The 19623-nt window shown below is 38.1% G+C and overlaps 1 protein-coding gene across 1 annotated transcript in view; it reads right to left on the reverse strand.

Moving 5' to 3' along the window:
* LOC122815418 (UDP-N-acetylglucosamine transferase subunit ALG13 homolog) overlaps nt 1-7807 on the reverse strand; it is a 456754-nt gene extending 448947 nt beyond the window's left edge. The window contains exon 1 of the mRNA XM_044087894.1: nt 7661-7807. Coding sequence (XP_043943829.1) covers nt 7661-7741 — 81 coding nt within the window. The 5' untranslated portion in view covers nt 7742-7807. The remainder of the gene's footprint in view (nt 1-7660) is intronic.
* Between the last annotated feature and the right edge of the window lie 11816 nt (nt 7808-19623).

A 19623-nucleotide genomic window follows, 5' to 3' on the forward strand; every position in this document is an offset into this window, starting at 1 on the left:
GATCAGCTAGAAAATGTTCTGAGTTAAAAGTCTTTTTTGTTCTTAGTGTTCTAAGTGTGGCAGGTAAGGTTAGGTTGATTTTGTGTCTAATGACATAAGTTAAAGAATGGTCGCTTAGATCATCTGGAAGGGTACCGGACTGGTAGGTTTGTTGGGGGGTATTAATCAGAATCCAGTCTAGGATAGATTCATGGTTGTTGGATTTATCAGTTCTGGTTGGACAGTTAATGAGTTGAGAGAAGCCATATAGGTTTATGTGGGATGTAGGGTTTATACTATTAAAAGAATTCCAATCAATGTTAAAGTCACCTAGAACTAGTGTTTCTTGGGGGAGGTTGTTTGACAGCAAGCTAAGGATGCATTCTAGAGTGTTAGTGTTATTTCCTGGGGGGAGATATACACAAATTATGTTAATAGCTTTATTAGGGTTGATTTGAAGTTTTGAGCTGATTACTTCTGCATTATTGTCATGAGTAAGGTTAAGATTTATTATACTAATTTGTAGTTGTGCTTTGTACAGAATTGCTACGCCACCTCCCTTTTTGGTTTTACGGTCCAGTCTAAAGATATTATACCCAGGAGGGGTAATTTCATTATCCTTAATGGTAGGTTTTAGCCAAGTTTCTGATAAACATAAGATATCAAAATGGTGAACATCTAAAAGGGCATGGAGTTGAGAGATTTTGTTACAAATGCTACGTATATTAAGATGAGCTATGGTGAGAGAGTTGGTATAAGTGTTTGATGATATAGGAGAAGCTTTGTCTTGTTTAATGTAACTATTAGTGTTTGTGCTATTTGGGCCAGGGTTAGGGTGAATGTCCCCATCCAATAGTGATTGGAACAATAAGAAATATTGGAGCTGGGACTGTTTATGTAGGATGTCAATATATTTTTTTATTTCTTTGTTTACTTAGCTTAGGGTAAGCAAGTTTGTGGTGTTTGGTAGATATGTAGTTAGGTATGGTAGGAAGATTTAATGTGGTTAGTGTAGAAGGTGAGTTAGGTGTAGAGGTATGCTTAGAGGGAAGCACAAGAGTAGAGGGGAGTGGGTGTTCATAGGAGGTTAGGAGATGAGTAATCACAAGAGGAGGTAAGAGTGTTAAACAGATAGTTATTTGAAAGTATATTGGGAGAGATAATGTCCACATAGTGTAGGTTAGGGAAACCGATAGAGATAAAGGAAAATAGAAGGAAGACGAAAGGAAAGTAGTGTTAAGACTTTAAGAGGTAGTGTGGAGGAGGGTTCTGAGAAAGTTGGGTGTGGTATGAGATAAGAGGGAGGGTTGGCAAAGAGGGATTATACCTGATTGGTTAGGTGTGTCAATATGAGGTATAAAAGTAGGACCACTGGGGGCGGTGGGAATTGGGGCAGGGTAGGGGCGGAGTGAGCCCAGAGGGCTTAACGGAGCGGAAGAGCCCAGAGAAGGAGAAAGAGTGGTGAAAAAACAATCAGAAAAGAGAGAGAGCAGAAGGTAAGTTTACTGAGATGTGTAGTAGGTTGAAATATAGTCAGAGAAGTACAGTTGTGGGTATGGATTTGGAGGGATTACAGTTGGATAGGATATTAGGTTATGTGAAGGATTGAGATGGGTGTTAGCTAAGTGGAAGACAAAATGTGGATAGGCAGTCAAATGAGAGATAGTAAGGGAGAGGGTTGCAGAAGAGGTGCAATGGAGTAAGGTAGGTGAGATGAGGAGGAGAGTGGCAGGAGTATTAGAGACAGTAGGAAGATTGTGGAGTGCCAGTTGGTGGGCAGTTAGCGAAAAGCAACACAGTCGTAGCATCAGTAAGAGGGAGGCAGCTGAAAGTGAGATAGTGAAGTACAGAAATAGATAGGGAGGGGAGGGTTGTTCACAGGACACCAAAGGGGTGGATAGGGGAGTATTGGCTGCAGGCTAACCTGGCAGGGAGGCACACTGCGACCTACCAGTAGGTATCTACTACCTGAAGTATTACAAGGTTAGGAATAACACATACTTCCAAGCCAAGTTCCTTGCTGGGAAACGAAGGTAGTTTTAAAACTTGATAAGAATGTCCTTGGTTGAGGCTTCTTTATTGTGGCCTTCGAGTAGGGAGTAAAATTCAGTAGGGTAGAGCAGGATGGGCTGGATCACAAGCTGGAATATGCAAGGGGAGAGAGATAAAAACAAATTATGTAACTAAGTGAAATGTTATGTAGGAGGCAGACAAGAGACAAGTGTGCATAAGCTTACAGTAATAACAGTACTAGATAATATATAGGTAGAAAGCAGAGATGAAAGAATGTTAGATTATATCACAATATGATAAGTTATATCAGATTCAAGTTATAACAACATGGAATTAAACTAGTAATATCACAGATTAGCAGTTAGTAGGATAATGCAGTATAGTGAGCCTAAGACAAAAAACTCTACCAAGTTCAAAATGCATCACAAAAACAGGTTATCCACAGTTAACATCCAAAGTATCCTTTTTAAGGTTGCACAGGTTTGCTAAATAAAGTTAGATATAGTAGCACAAAGGACTTAGGGGTCTATCAACATGTAAAACAGGAGTTAGGAAAATAAGCCTCACAGAGCAGTTTACATATGTATATATACACACATATACATATATATATATATATATATATATATATATATACATATATATATATATATATACATATACATATATATATATATATATATATATATATATATATGTATATATACACACACACACACACATCAGGTCACCTAGGCACACAAACTCATATATATATATATATATATATATATATATATATATATATATATATATATACACACACACATAGGCACACAAACTCATATATATATATATATATATACACACACACATATATATATATGCACACACACTAGGAGTTCAAATTGATGACAAGCTTAAATACGATTCCCATCTACTACTAAACATTAAAAAATTCCACCAAAAACTTGGCCTGCTCTACCAACACAATCGATACCTCACCCCAATTACCAAGCTCGCTCTCTACCACATTTCTCTTACCTTCCCTTCTCTATGGTGCCCCTCTTTTAACAAACCTACAATCATCTCTCAAAACAAAACTATCCTCTTGTTGTAATAAAATAGCCAGATTTGCCACTAGCAACACATCTTCAACCCATCACTGTGCACCTCTCCACAAACTAAATTGGCTTTAACTTCCCAACTACCTCTTCTATACTCAGGTCACCTAGGCACACAAATTAATTTTCCAGCCATCCCTCTGTCCCTCCCTGTCCACTACCTTTAAAATACACCACACACAAAGACTTCTCAGATCTACTAATCAAAACCTAATAGAAGTCTACAGACTCCTCCGTCCCCCAGGACAAAACCTCCTCTCCTTTTCCCTAGCATACCTAAGGAACTCCCTCCCTCCATTCGTACCATCACTAGCCTCCCTACCTTTAAAAAAAATCACTCCACTCCCACCTAACATCCACGTGGGAATGCTCCTGCTCCCACCCCACATAATCATTCTCCACTTCCTACAATCTTCCATCTCTTAAAGTCATTATAGATGCTAGTAATCAATTTCTTATTATACCTAGCAAACTGAAAGCCTTCTGCATCTATCTACTCACTTCCTAATCCTAGTTGAACAATGTTCTCCTAAAAAAACAAAGACAATTTTATTTTTGACTGTAACCTCAGTATTTTGTTCTGTCTTGTAATCAGAAATTGTTTGAAATGTAAATCTCTGTAATCTTTGTTGGAGCTTTTCTCCCCAGGACTCCATTGAAAAAGGGTTCTTTTAGTCCAATGGACTAACCTGGTTAACCAACTGCAAATAAATAAATAAATATACACATTTTCATATATATATATATATATATATATATATATATATATATATATATATATACACACACACAGATATATGTATATTTCTTATAATAAATCAATAAATAAATGTTGTCAAAAAAGTAAGTGTGTATATGGCGCTGGAGTGTGTGTGCGCACACAAGGTTGTAAGTTAGTGGTTGGTAAGGCATTGCTCTAAGTGTGTGTTCGCTTGACCTTTAGGATTAGGATTAAGTTAAGGCAATACTATGAATTTAGGGTGTGTGTGTGTGCGTGTGTGAAAGACAGAGAGGGAGAGACAGTAAGTGTATACATTAATGGGTCTGTTAGGGCAAGGGTTTTTCTTATGTAACATGCAGGTTTAAGGCTAGCACACAAGTCAGATGGTGCACAGGGAGGTGAGGGATGGGGTGGTGGATGAGGTTGACCAAAGAGTGCGCAGTTCTTCTTCCCATGTTTATGTAGAAAACCATATAAAGGTATTCCACCCAACGTCTATTACGTTTGTGCAAGGCCGGCCCTGATTCCACAGGCTAACTGTAAATCACACATATAATGCTGTTCTAATCACCAGACTAACTCTCTGGCTACTACTGATCAATTATTGTCTGTTCTTTGTTCTGTTACGATAACAAAGTTAACCTAGTCTTATTTTGTAACATATTTCCATCTACTTATGGCATGTCATTTGGCTGTCATAGTTTTGTCCACTCAGTTTATACATGTGCGTATACCTTTTTGCTTATATATTAATATTTTACTTTTGGTTTGAAGATGACATTGCTGCAGACATTTTGCTCATTTAGGATGATAATGATAACTCAAGCTGCATTTCACGTGTAATTTCTTATGCAATCATGAGGGTAATTTTGTTTTGTTGATGTTGTTAATATGTACTCATACTTTTCGCTGTTGCCATGCTATAATACAGGGCAGTCACTCAAAAACAAAACAAAAGTTAATTAAAAACAATGAACATCACAAAGGCGGTATATTACCGAGCTTTAGCAGACTTGCTTAGCAATCATAAGCAAACCCCAAAATATAGGGATCTCTTCTTAAATATGCACATAAGTCACTTGCAAATACCTAATGTATAAAGGTCTGCTGTTATTTGACTAAGTGAAATAGTCATTAATGCGTATTATACCATGCGAACATCGCAAACCCGACAAACGTGCATGCTGATTGGCTAATCCAACCAGCGTGCACATAGTAAATCCTACAAGAAACAACGCAAAAAGCCCGGTCGCTAAATATCATGCGGCGACAGCAAATAAACAGTAAAGTAAAGTAAATCTAATACCCAAAACACACAACAATTTAACGAAAACACAGAAAACTAACCAATTTCCATACTACACTCCTCATTCCCTCACCTCGAACACTAAAAAAATAAAAAGTCATGCAGTCGCAAATACATCACACACACACTACATAACCACCACTTATAACACAATAAAACCATTCACTTACCTATACTCCCTACAATACCTATACACGGACAACTCCAAAAATGTACATACTAAAAAACACACCACACATCCCTCGCAAAGTCAAAAACACACACCATACCGAACGTCCACATCAGCATACATCTAATAAAAGCGCATACAACACCACCATCTAGTGACCAAATAGTAAAAGCACATATTTTAAAAAAATTAATACAAATTAAAACTACACCACATTTCAACATACCTATAACTACTAAAACATAACTACACGTTATAAACTTCTACACTGCTTAAACTATATTATACCAAGCACCACCTAGCCCTTTCCTAACATTTCCTGAAAAACTAAAAATAACATGTATTTAAATTAAAACAGAAATAAACAATAAACACAAACTGAAAGTGTGGACTATTTTATCTCACAAAAAGTGGAAGAATACAAAAAAAAAAAGCAAACAAAAACATAAATAACAACAATACAAACATAATACAAAACAAACTAACACCATGGTATAATAGCAATAACCCACTTCTGGGTGTGGGTAATGCTGGATTTACCCACGGTTGTCTTTGTTTGGTCCCTCGGGCGAGCATTACCCACACCCAGGCGTGGGTTATTGCTATATTATACAATGCCCTAAAGCGTGCGCTGATTGGCCAGCCCAACCAGCGTGCCCGTAAATCCTCAATAAACTAACGGAAAAGGTCCGGTCACCCGGACTTTTCCGTTATAAACATTGTCTCGCTATGTTAAAAGAGTTTAACATAGCGACAGGTTTAAAAAGCAACGGAGATCTCCGTTGCTTTTTAAAGCTGTCTCGCTATGTTAAACTCCTTTAACATAGCGACACAGTGTAAAAAGCGGAGATCTTGCGATCTCCGTTGCTTTTTTAAAGTTGTCTCGCTATATTAAATGGGTTTAACATAGCGAGACAGCTTTAAAAGCAACGGAGATATCCGTTGCTTATTTTAAACTGTCTCGCCATGTTAAACCCATTTAACATAGCGAACAGTAAAAGCAACAGAGATCTTGCGTTCTCCGTTGCTTTTGGCCACAGCTCTGATGTACTGCGCAGGCGCGCAGTACATCAGAACTGCCGCAGAATACCAGACAGCTGCGGAAGGGCAGTAAAGAGGCATTATACAATGCCATTATTTAAGAAAAGTAATTATTTCTTTTCTTAAATAATTTCATTGTATAATAGCAATAACCCACTTCTGGGTGTGGGTAATGCTGGATTTACCCACGGTTCGCTTTGTTTGGTCCCGAGGGCGTTTTTTCCATTAGTATAACTCTACTTTTAAAACACTGTCTCGCTATGTTAAATGGGTTTAACATAGCGAGACAGCTTTAAAATAAGCAACGGAGATCTCCGTTGCTTATTTTAAAGCTGTCTCGCTATGCTAAACCCATTTAACATAGCGAGACAGGTTTGAAAAAAAGCAACGGAGAAAGCAAGATCTCTGTTGCTTTTTACTGTTTCGCTATGTTAAATGGGTTTAACATAGCGAGACAGTTTTAAAATAAGCAACGGACATCTCCGTTGCTTATTTTAAAACTGTATTGCTATGTTAAACCCATTTAACATAGCGAAAACAGTAAAAAAAAAAAAGCAACGGAGATCTTGCTTTCTCCGTTGCTTTTGCCCATAGCTCTGATGTACTGCACAGGCGCGCAGTACATCCGAACTGCCGCGGATGCCAGACATCTGCGGAAGGGCAGTAAACAGGCATTATACTATGCCATTATTTAAGAAAAGTAATAGTTTCTTTTCTTAAATAATGTCATGGTATAATAGCAATAACCCACTTCTGGGTGTGGGTAATGCTGTATTTACACACAGTTGGCTTCGTTTGGTCCCGAGGGCGACCAAACCACGCCAACCGTGGGTAAATCCAGCATTATTGCTATATTAAAATGTCTGCGACCAACAGAGTAAAATTAACTGCAACCAAAGTGCACACTAGCTGTAGCAAAAAGCGTGGGTTTGTATGGTAAATAATGTAAAATTTTGACAGGCACCAAGGTTTTCCTGAATACTCCAAACACAGACAGATAAGCGACCTGCCTTTCTTCCATCTTGCTAGCAAATTATATGCACACTGAGGCGATGGTATGGCATCCCGTGGCTAATTTAACGCCCACTGACTGCTGGGATAGACTTCAAATCACTTGGGTTCTGAAATACGATAGAAATTACCATCGAGAAAAATAATGAATGAAAATACTGGACAATAACGTAAAGCAGCGCATACTTGCCACACAGGAATAAACATAATAGGGAAAAAAATCATTAGCAGCACAGGATTTGATGGTTGACTAGTCTGTTCTACACACTGAACCTTACATAAAATCCAAACGGAGGATCGTTTGCATATGACAGTACCTGAAAACTTTCTTTGTCTGAAATACAAGCTATGAGTTCATCAAAACTTGTAGATCCAACAGTCACAAACACTGAGTTCATAGTCAATACGAATGTATCACTCTTTCGCTCTTTCCAGTCTTCCGGTTTGTACACCACCTGACAACTCTTGGCCAACCATTAGCATTCCCAGAGAGAAAAAATAGCAGCATTTTTTTTGAAAAACGGTTACAGTAAACACAAGAGGGCAGTCACAGGCTGAAGAAAAATATTACCGTCACGCAGTTACAAACCATTCAACTGTCCCTGGTTTTAACTCACGTTTAAGAAAACTGGTGACTTTTTGAGAAAAGGTGGTGCATTACACTTAACAAATAATGACAGTAATTTGAGTTATTGACTTTTAATTCAGAAAACGTATATGCACAGGTAAATTCTATAAATTCTAGGCTATCATTCTGTAAGCTATAACAAGCCTTGCCAATAACCACAGGTCAGGGTCAAACCCTGTATTTGACGTGTCTGAGGTAAAGGTCATATTCACTATATCAACTCCTAAGCTCCCATTCCCTTATTTTGTAAAAATCTCAAGTTAACTGTACGAATATTTTAAAAGTGTCTCTAATTCTGTTGAGATTTGTCATTGATTCGTTGAGAGTTATGCGTGGTTACGTATTTCAGGAAAGCAAAACATAACACGACGCGCACACTCACACAACAAGACTAGCAAACTAAAGCATTTCCTATTGAATGGAGTAAATGGGAACTGTTTGTCACGTACACGGGCTCCGTCATTGCACACCTGCAAACCTCCGACCTTTAAAATCACGGGACACAGTCAAAAAAAAAAAACACCTTTTAGGTTTGGAACAGGTATTAAAGGTCTTTATAAATAAGGAACCCTAATGCAGGCATACCATTCAATCTGCGAGCATTACAACACTTGTTGTACTGGTCTTTCAAAACATAGCAGGGGATTTGTAAGAGGCACACTTTATTTTTCATAATATATTTTCTTTGCACAGTTCAGCTTACATGGCTACTGATATGGATTATATCTATGCGTTTAATTTATATATTTAATAAGATAATTCCATGTGAATACTTCATTTGTATCTCCATCAATCCATCCACAACCCATTTTCCCATTTTTTTGCACATGGGTTCAGGATATCACTTCAACACTGGGGCCATGGTTCATACCACCGTGTAGCTAACCCTGCCACAGCGGTTCTTCCGTGTCACGCACTCGCATGCACACTCAAACCTAAGTCCAATCCACCTACTGTAAATCTTTGGAATGTGGGGAGCCCCCAGAGGAAACGCACGCGAACTCAGGGAGGGAATACAGACTTTGCACGGAAGGCACCCCACACAAGACTCAAACCTCTTGCTGACAACGCTATCTGCTAGACCACTGCGTGTTTTAAAAATTGTCACCCTACACACACACATAAAAAAGCCATTGCTATGGATCAGTTGGTGCGGCTAACAAGGATGGTATCTGAATATGAGTAATTTCTCACAGAATGTCATGAGATGATGGATATGTTTGTTAGAATGGGATATCCAAGGGACTTTATTGAGCCTATTCTTGATTAAGTTAATGGTAAGAAAAGAAGTGGAATATAGTTTAAATTGATCTGAGAGGGTGAGGTGAATGATTTTGACAGGGAAAGCCCAAATTATAAATCAATATAATAAAACTTTAGTTATGACTTATAGTGTGGATTATGGGTCCTTACGGCAAATAATGGAAAGAATTAGGAATTTGGTCAGCAATAATGAGAGACTTGTTGATAAGTTGGGTGAAAAAAACAGTTATAGTTTTCAAAAGGGGTAAGAGGTTTAAGGAATACCTGCAAGATTATTACAGAGAGGTTAGCTTGGTTGGGAAAAGAATGGTATGTTTAAGTGAAGTAGATGCCAACAATGTAGATATCCAAGACAGTGTCCATGTGTTGATTAAAAGGTATGATATTATAACGAGGGGACACTTTATTTGTGATACTAGGGATGTTATTTATGTGGCTCTTTGTTAGAGATGCCTATGTGTTTTGCAAGTAAGATATGGGGAACATTTAGGGAACGTATATATGAACAGATGTATGACATTAAAAAAGTAATTGTAATAATTCCTTAGCTTATCAAATCATTAAGGGTCCTACACATACCTTTTTATTTTTTTATATTAGAGAGACTACTATATGAGCCAGGAGGTGTCCCTTGATGTGTTTTGTTAGAAAGAAGGGAATTATGGTGACTTTTACAAATGGATGCCAAGAAATACCCAGGTTTAAACAATATAGTTTCCCTTGTAAGTAGTTTGAAGCTTAGGTCCCTTAAAATTTAGTAATGTAGTAGTAGTAGTAGTTTATTTTAAGATGGCTGGCTCATTTTTATGTATATGTGATCAGGTCATGATAAGATGTTTTTAGTCCATTCTTGTGTTCTTTTACTTTGGTGATTGAAGGGTTTTGAATGCTTGTAAAACATTATCATTTTTTATTAATATTGTTTTATTCTAAGTATAGCATCATTTTATAATTAGTTAAATTACCATTGTAGGTTTAAATGGTTATATAATGGTTCATTGCTATGCAATTTGCCTTAAGTAGTGCTGTTTTATGTTTAAGTGCTAGTGATTGGCTTACTGTGGTCATATGACAAATGATGTCAACTTTTAAATGAAATGTTTTACAATTTTTTAATATATATATATATATATATATATATATATATATATATATATATATATATATATATATATATATATATATATATATATATTCTGATGAAATCTTCAGTGTTTAGGGATGAAATCACGTAACATTTTTAATAAATATGTGAGGAGTGTGATGTTTAGTCTTCAGGATGTTTGTTTGTGCCAAGAATTAAAGAAATGTTTACTTAAATATTGTGAAAAAAACTGAAAATATTAAGAAAACAACAGATGAGAGATGTATAGAACGATGTTTGGAAAATGGCTGCTGTGTTAAATGTAAAGCAGGATGTTCTGAAACATTTACCAACTGTGATATTTTTGGAAAGTTTCAGAGGTACTTTAAAGTACCAAGACCAGCTGAAAACCTATTATTTTTGTGGGAACATGGAACATTTAATTCAAGACTGCAAAAAGGTTAAGTGCAATCAATGTGGAGAGATAGGTCATTCAACGAATACATGTAAAAAGTAATGCAGGGCTTGTGGGAAGGAATGTCATTTTTTTTGGTTTGTGCAGAAAAAGAAAGTGCAGCAATAAAAGATGAAAATGTATAAATTATTGAACAAGTGAATGATACGATTATGTAACAAATAAGGGTCGCTAAGAAGAAGCGTGTGAATGAAGAAGGTGAGGCTAATTTTATTCAAAAAGTGATTTACATATTGGTTTACAGGACGTTAAAACTGAGACATTTAACATGTTTGGGCAACTATTAAATGAGCAATCAGATCAGGAAGAAGGCAAAGTGGGAAAATGGTTAGACTAGAGAGGAAGAATACAATAAGGCAATGGATAAGATTAAGCAAAAAAAGTTTAGAAATATTCCCCCAAAAATTAAAAAGTGGGGAAGGAATAAAAATAGAGTGGTCTCTCAATTAATGTCAACAGTCTTGTAAATAAGCTTAAAAGATTATCAGTATTAGAATGTTGTGCAGGTTTATGTGCTGATATAATCTGTTTAAAATATGCAAAGTCAAAGACAGAATGCAAGCTGAAGAACATGGGGACTCAAAATTGTATGGAATTTAGGAAATTAAACATGTTAAGCATTACATTTTGGATCATGTGTGTATTTGAACTGGAAGAAAATGATATTATAAAACAAGGAAAAGGTATAAAAAACAATCAGGAAAGGTGTTGCATTCTGATGAAATTCAGTAGGAAATGGACAGTTTTGTAAGGAACATTATACTATGACAGCTTTTTGAGCGTCTTGGAGAGAGTGGTGGATTATATTTAAAGATAATTACAGAAATATATATCTATGGGTAGAATTCACACTAAGGAAAGAGAAACTTGTATGAAAAGATAAGAGATAGTATGTTGAATAGTTTAGAAGAAAATAATAATGACTTTTTATCTGTAATGAAAGGGAGATTTACAAGTAAAGTTGAGGAATTATTGTATAAATAAAATATTTTTTTAGAAAAAAGAAGGAAGAGTATCTCCATACCTAGTAAAATAGTAAAATATGACAAGAGTTTGATAAGGTAATTGAAGGACGAGGAAGGGGAAATAAAATACTATCAAAAAGTTATTGTGGATATCATGAAAATTTATGTCATGGAGGTTTACAGAGAAAGCATTGCTGGAGGTAATGACATATGGGATGTGAAAATGTTTCTTTAGAAACAATTGAAAGTTTGCAAAGTAAGATTACTTTGGATGAATTATTTAGTCTGCTTTAGCTTTTAAAAGAGGGCTTATCACTGGGGAAAGATGGTATATGTTATGATGAATATAAAAAATGATGAGCAACAGAAAACATTTTTGCTGAAATATTGAATGAATGGTTTGAGAATGGGTGCAGGAAAGCAGTAGATGTGAAGGTATTATAAGGTTTGTACAGGAAAAAGGAGAAAAAACAATACAAAACTGGAGGTTGATTACATTGAAAAATGCAGACTATAAAATATTAGTGTAAATATTACAAAGGAGATTTGAGAAGGTTATGCATGAAATAATCTTACTTAATATGTATGGACTGAAATGTAGAAGTCATGAATTATTAATTGTGGTAAAGGCGGTAGTAGATGACATACTGTATGGAGGGAGTGGTGCCAAGTTAATGGTGGGAGATGTAAGTGAGGCATTTGATTGTGTCATAAATGTCTGTGGAAAATGTTGATGCATTGTGGGCTTAAAGAAAAAAAATATGACCTTACTAAAGATGGCATATATTAACAACATGGTTAGGGTTATGCTTAATGGATTGTTTACTGATGGCATATAGTAACAACAGGGTTAGGGTAATGCTTAATGGATGGTTTACTGAGCAGGTGTTTGTGAAGTGAGGTGTAAGACAGGGTTGCCCCTGTGAGCAGTGTATTATTCTCTTTAGTGATGAATGCTATTGGTTGAGTTATCAGTGGTGTATTGGGTGAGGAGGCATATAGATTACATACTGTAATTGTGTTGTGATTGTTAATTTATATCATACACTGACGATGATGTTATAGTTATTGCAAAAAATGAGTGCTGGATGAAAAAATGGTGATATTATTGAATGATGCTGTAAAGAAAGAGTGATTACTGTTGAAGAAAGAGAAAAGTAGGGGTCTAAGTGATGTAACTAAAATTGAAGATATTTTCTTATCTGATCAAAAAATGTAGTTACTTGGAATAGTATTTGGTAAAGTGGAAGAAGTAAAGAAACATTAGGAGACGGTGATAGAAAAAAATAAAAGGAATAAGTGCATCCTGGAAAATATTTAGGTTATCATATAAAATAAACTGTATTTGATTGTTTCTATTATTTAAATATGTTAGGTTATATGGGAAATATGTATGTATCCAAATGAAAAAGAAACAGAAATAATGCAGTTGACGTTTAGTGTCATATCAGGGTGAAGATATCGACAGGATCAACTACTCATGCACCAATGCACTGGCCCAACACTTCTTGGAATTCATCATTTCCAATGCCCTGGACTAGCTCATTCTTACCCCCACTAGAAGAAGCAACATCCTTGACCTGGTTATTACTAACATGGGCAATCATTGCTCTACACCAGTAGTCAGTTCCTCCCTGTTTAGATCTGACCACAAACTAATCACCATGGAAATCCACATCTCACCCACACCCCCGCAAAGGTATCCACCATGAAAAACTTCTCCAAACCTGACTTTGGACTCCTAAAAACAGAGGTGGCTAACTTCACAGCACCCATGCCAATGGAAAATAGATGCATGACTGCTGAATCATACACCAATGCACTGTACGAACATGTACATAAATGCATAGAACCAGCCATACCCAACAGGACCAAGATGATCTCCTCCAAAAAAAGAAAGCCATTCTGGTGGTCCTCTGCCATTAATAAACTCTACAACAAATGGAAGAAACTGTTGCAGAAAAAGGTCAAGTCCCAAGACTGGAAAAATTCCCTTATTAGCCTCCACAAAACGTTGAGATCCCTCATGAAAACCTCCAAAGCCAGCTATGGAGACAGAATTGAGGCATACACTAAAAACAAACACAAAGCTTTCTATAGTTATATCAAGAATCTCCATGGCAATACCCAGATTTGCTCTGAGTTACTGCACAATGGTACCTGCTATACTGAGCCAACAGATATTGCCAACATACTGGTTGACAGATTCAGTGCTAATTTTACTCCCCCCCACAAAGGACCAATCTCAATACTGGAAGAATGCCAGGCACCCAACATTACTGCAGCACAAGTTAAAGCTGCATTGTCTAAGGCCAAGAATACAGCTTCCATGGGACCCAACAATATCCCTGGCTGACATGAATTACAAAGTGAACTGGCACCACATCTGTGTTCACTCACAACCTCACTTCAGGCTTTGTCCCTACCGAATGGTGTACTGCTACAGTCATCCCTCTCCATAAAGGAGGAGTGACTACAGACCCTGGAAATTATCACTCCATTAGCCTGACGAGTCTGATATGTAAGGCTATAGAGCACCTCATCATGGACCTAATTAACAAAGATATAAGATATCTCCAAACTCTAGATCCCACGCAGTTTGGTTTTGTGAAAGGTAGATCATGTCTGCTCAACCTGGTTGACTTCTTTGAATCAGTCACCAGAGCGGTGGATGAAGGTAAGGAAGTTCATACAGCCTACCTCCATCTGACCAAGGCCATTGATACCATTCCTCACTCAGGAATTATTGATAAACTCAGCAAACTAGGCATCAACTCCTATATTATTAGGTGGATTGCAAATTGGCTCACAGATAGAACTCACAGTGTGAAAGTAGCAGACTCCAAGTCAGACTGCCGACCAGTCACAAGGGAGTCCCACAGGGATCGGTCCTGGGTCCTCTTCTGTTTGGCATCTACTTCTTAGAAGTCCAGGCCAACACGGAGGGCTTCTTGCTGACCAAATTCACAGACGACTGCAAGCTGGGAGCCATTATTAACTCCCCAAGTGATGCAGACATGCTACAGAAAGGCCTCACTGAGACCAGTGACTGGTGTTGAAACCATGGCCTTAAGCTTAATGCCAAAAATGCATCATCATCCCCTTTGGGAAAAACTCAGTTTCCACTAATTACCACATTGATGGGAGCCCACTGAATACTGAAGGCGTTATAAGAGATTGGGGATACAGGTTGATCTCCTTCAGCCACCAGATTGCCACTGTGGTCAGAAAGTCCTTCTTTGTGGCTCATCTCATCACCAGAGGTTTTGCATACAGGAAGAAATACAGAGACAATACAGTTGTGACTACTGAATCCTACACAATTGCACTTTATAAGCACTTACATGAGTGCATGGATCATGCTATCCCAAACAAAACCAAGACGCTATCCTCAAAAAAAGGAAGCCAATCTGGTGGTCTCCTGGCATAAACAAACTGTACAACAGAAGGAAGAGACTGTTGCAAAAGAGAGTAAAATCCCATGAGTGGAGGAGCTCCCTGGTCAGCCTCAATAAGAAGCTGCGATCCCTGATAAAATCCTCCAAAGCTAGTTACAAAAACAAAATCACCACTGATTCTAAAGACAACCACAAAACATTCTATAGCTATGTCAAGAATTTCAGTGGCAACACTCAGATCTGCTCTGAGTTACAGCACAATGGCACTAAATATACAGACCCAACTGATATTGACAAGATCCTGGCAGATAGGTTCAGTGCTAACTTTACCACCCTCTCACCCCCTAAAGGGCCCATCTCTATACCGGTAGAATGCAAAGTTCCTGTAATCACAGCTGCACAGGTAAAAACAATACTCTCCAAAGCCAAGAACACAGCATCCATGGGACCAGACAACATCCCAGGGTGTGTTCTGCATGAACTACAGAATGAACTGGCACCCCACCTAAGTACCATGTTCAATCACAGCCTCATCTCAGGCTTTGTGTCTGCTGAATGGCGCACAACGACGGTTATCCCACTGTACAAGGGGGGAGCCACCACGGACCCCGGGAACTACTGCCCCATTAGCCTGACGAGCCTGGTCTGCAAGGCCATGGAATGTATCATCATGGAACTTATAAACAAAGACATTGGTAATCTCCAAACTCTGGACCCCACCCAGTTTGGGTTTGTAAAAGGCAGATCATGTCTCCTAAACCTGATGGACTTCTTTGAAGCAGTCACCAAAGCTGTAGACGAGGGTAAGGTGGTTCACACAGCCTATCTAGATCTTGCCAAGGCTTTCGACACCATCCCCCACTCTGGAATTTTAGATAAACTCACCAAACTAGGTATAAATCCCTATGTTACAAGTTGGGTTGCCAGCTGGCTCACTGACAGAACCCACACTGTAAAAGTAGCAGACTCCAAATCCGACTTCAGACCAGTGACAAGTGGAGTACCACAGGGTTCAGTCCTGGGTCCTCTCCTGTTTTGTATCTACTTCTCTGAAGTACAGGCTAACGCAGACGGTCTTTAGCTAATGAAGTTCGCAGATGACTGCAAACTAGGAGCCATAATCAAAACTCCTAACAATATGGACATCCTACAAAAGGCTCTCACTGAGACAGATGCCTGCCTGGTGTCAAAGCCATGGCCTCAAGCTCAATGCCAAAAAGTGCAATGTCATCTCCTTTGGTAAAAACTCTGTACCCATGAACTATAATATAGGTGGTAGTATACTTAACACCGAAAGTGTGATAAGAGACCTTGGGACACAGGTGGACAGTAGTCTCTCCTTTGATAATCACATCGCCACAGTAGTCAGAAAATCCTTCTATGTGGCACACCTCATCACAAAAGGTTTCTTATCCAGAAAAAAAGAGGTCATTGTTCTCCTCTACTCATCACTCATTAGACCCATTATAGAGTACAACGCCCCTTTTGGTATGTACCTCACAAGACATCTACAACAACTGGAAAAACCACAGAAGTACCTCACAAAGAGAATTACCGGCCTCAAATAGATGCCTTACGCAGACCATCTCAAAAAACTCCAGCTTTACTCCGTCGCATATTGCCTACTCAGAGGTGATCTCTTTCTAACATACAAAGCTATGTCAAACCCAGAGCTGTTGGACATGCTCCACTTAAAGAAATCCCAATCCCTCCGAGCTACATGCTCTAGGGACCTAAACCTTGTCACCACAGTAAACAGAACATGCCGGAGGGATAGAGTTCTGTCCCAGAGACTTCCCATACTCTGGAATAAACTACCTATCTATATTAGACAAAGCTCCTCATTAGCACTCTTCAAGAAAAATCTTGATGATTGGATGGGAAATAGGAAATTCACCCCGGGGATCACTTCTGTGGCTCTGCTCAACAGTGGCACAGGAAAATAATTTTCTTGAGTGGCAAAAGCCAGGTTACCTTTTTGGCTAGGCTTGTATAGTCCCTAGGGCTGATAGCCTAGTACCTACCTATGAACCTTTGAAAGAGGTCATCATTTCTCTCTACTCTTCCCTCATTAGACCAATCATAGAGTATAAAGCCCCATTTGGCATGTACCTCACTAGACACCTGCAACAGCTGGTGAGGCCACAATAGTACCTCACGAAGAGGATCCTGGGCCTTAAACACATGTCCTACATGGACAGATTAAAAATAACTCCAGCTATTCTCTGTTTCATATCGTCTACTAAGAAGCGATTTCTGCTTGACTTACAAAGCCATGTCTGACCCAGCTCCATTAGAAATGCTACATCTAAAGAAATCCCATTCTCTCCAGACCACACACTCCAGAGACCTCAATCTCATTACCACAATCAACAGAACATGCTGGAGGGACAGGTTCATAACCCAGAGACTACCCATGCTTTGGAATAGACTTCCCATACATGTCAAGCAGAGCACCTCACTAGCCCTCTTCAAGCAAAATCTTGATGAGTGGATGGGAAATAGAAAGTTCATCCCGGGGATCACTCCATTGGCTGTACTTGACAGAGGCACTGTGGGAACTAAAGACAGGTGGCTCAATGCCAGGGCACTTCTATGGGCTAGGCTTGTAAAGGTCTCAGGGCTATTAGCCATGAACCTAAGACTATACACAGTAAAAAATGGGGATTCTGTAACTGGATGAAGAAAAAGGAGGGTTAGGATTAATACATCCTGTAGTACATATGGCATCTTCTCACTTATACTGGGCGTTGAGATGTAGAAAGATAGAAAAAAAAAATAGCTTGATTGCAAAATGTTTTAAAGTGCAAGTACGGGTTATTTTGGGATAAAGTGAAAGTAGGAAAAAGGGGGAAAAGTTTATGAGTGGCAAAATTAAAGCATACCAGAAAAAAATTATGCAAAAGAAGAACTAGAAAAAAAAAACAGAAAGAATGATATCATAAGGTCATGTATAATATTTATTATATTAATCCTTGGAAGGACTGGAAAATGAGGTAGATGAGGCTATAAGCAAAAGAAGGTTATGATTTTGGTGTGTTAAAATGTGACAGGATTTTTATGGAGACTATTGATTAACAAACTACCTGTGAAAGGGATTATGTTAGTTAAGAGAATGTGTGGTAGGCTATGTATATATTATAATTAAATGGAAACAGCAGAACATGTATTTTTTAGTATGTGAAAGGTCAAAGAGAGTCAGGTATTGGGTATGTAAAAAAATATTCTTACAAGCATAAAAACAGAAAATGTGAATATCAGTATGATTTTGTATGGCTATTGTCGGAAAGAAAATTATGGTATGAGGGAAATATTGCTGAAAGAATGTTTTGAGTGATGTAGGAAATCTGGGATGAAATATTAACACAAGTTTTATTTAATAAAAGATAGAATTATGGACATGTTGGAAAGGATAAGATTTTGGTTGTGGAAAAAAAAGGTGGGAGCAACTATGAATTAAACTGAGTTTTGTAGTTTTCTATTTTACTGGACTGAATGAAGTGTTATCAGTGTACATGTATATTGTATATATTAAAAATATTATAAATATTGTAAATACTGAAAATGCTGCAGATGCCATGCAAATGCTGAAGTTGTAAAATAATATAAATTTATGTAAATAGTATTTGTGGGCTATAAAAATGAAAAAAAATATATTTTCTATAGTCACTGTGGGATGTTTTACATCCACCTGAGTTACCACCAGCTCAGGCAAATGGGGCTTTAGTTTAGTGTCTCATCCAAAGGACAGCATGCTCAGGAATGCAGTACCCCGTTATGCTGCAGTGCACCATCAGCAATCCATTTAACTTGTGTGGAAATAGAGCTCACAGCCTTCTGCACCAAAGGTGAGCATGCTGTCTGCTGTGCCACTGACACTGACATATTTCTTCAAAGGATCAAGACCAAAAACAACCACATGCTATGCTACACCAAATCAGGCTAATACCGAGAGTAAAATGACTGCCTACAGTGATGCCATCACTCTCATTCTAATGGCATTACTTCAGCATAGTGACATTTAGCTCCACAGTGCCTCACCAGGGGCCCCTGCCCCATATCCATAGACAGTGACACAGCACAGGCTCACACAGTCAGCGTAATGAGGAAATGACCAGGAGAGAGAACCATGTAGCTTGACATCTGTTTCCAGTGAACAGCGTGAACTCCTTGATGAAGAGACTGCCCTTTCAAAGGTTGCAGTACCCACATTTTAACTTGTATATAGGGATACTAAGTGACAACCTCTTTCACAGTTATTTCTGGAAACATGCAAGGCCTTGTCTACCCAGCAGCAGGTGTGCCATGACATAGTTCAGTCCCAGGCTACTGCTACAGAAATTCAGCAAGAAATAGTACTACAGTAGCCACTGCCATTGAAAGTCAGATAGAGATGGTACTACAGGGTATACATGAGTAAATTTACCAGTACATGGCAATGGTGGAAGACAGAGACAATGCCATGAT

The sequence above is a fragment of the Protopterus annectens genome, chromosome 11.part0, assembly GCF_019279795.1.
Source record: "Protopterus annectens isolate FY-2018-M chromosome 11.part0, PAN1.0, whole genome shotgun sequence".
NCBI classification, from domain to species: Eukaryota; Metazoa; Chordata; order Ceratodontiformes; family Protopteridae; genus Protopterus; species Protopterus annectens.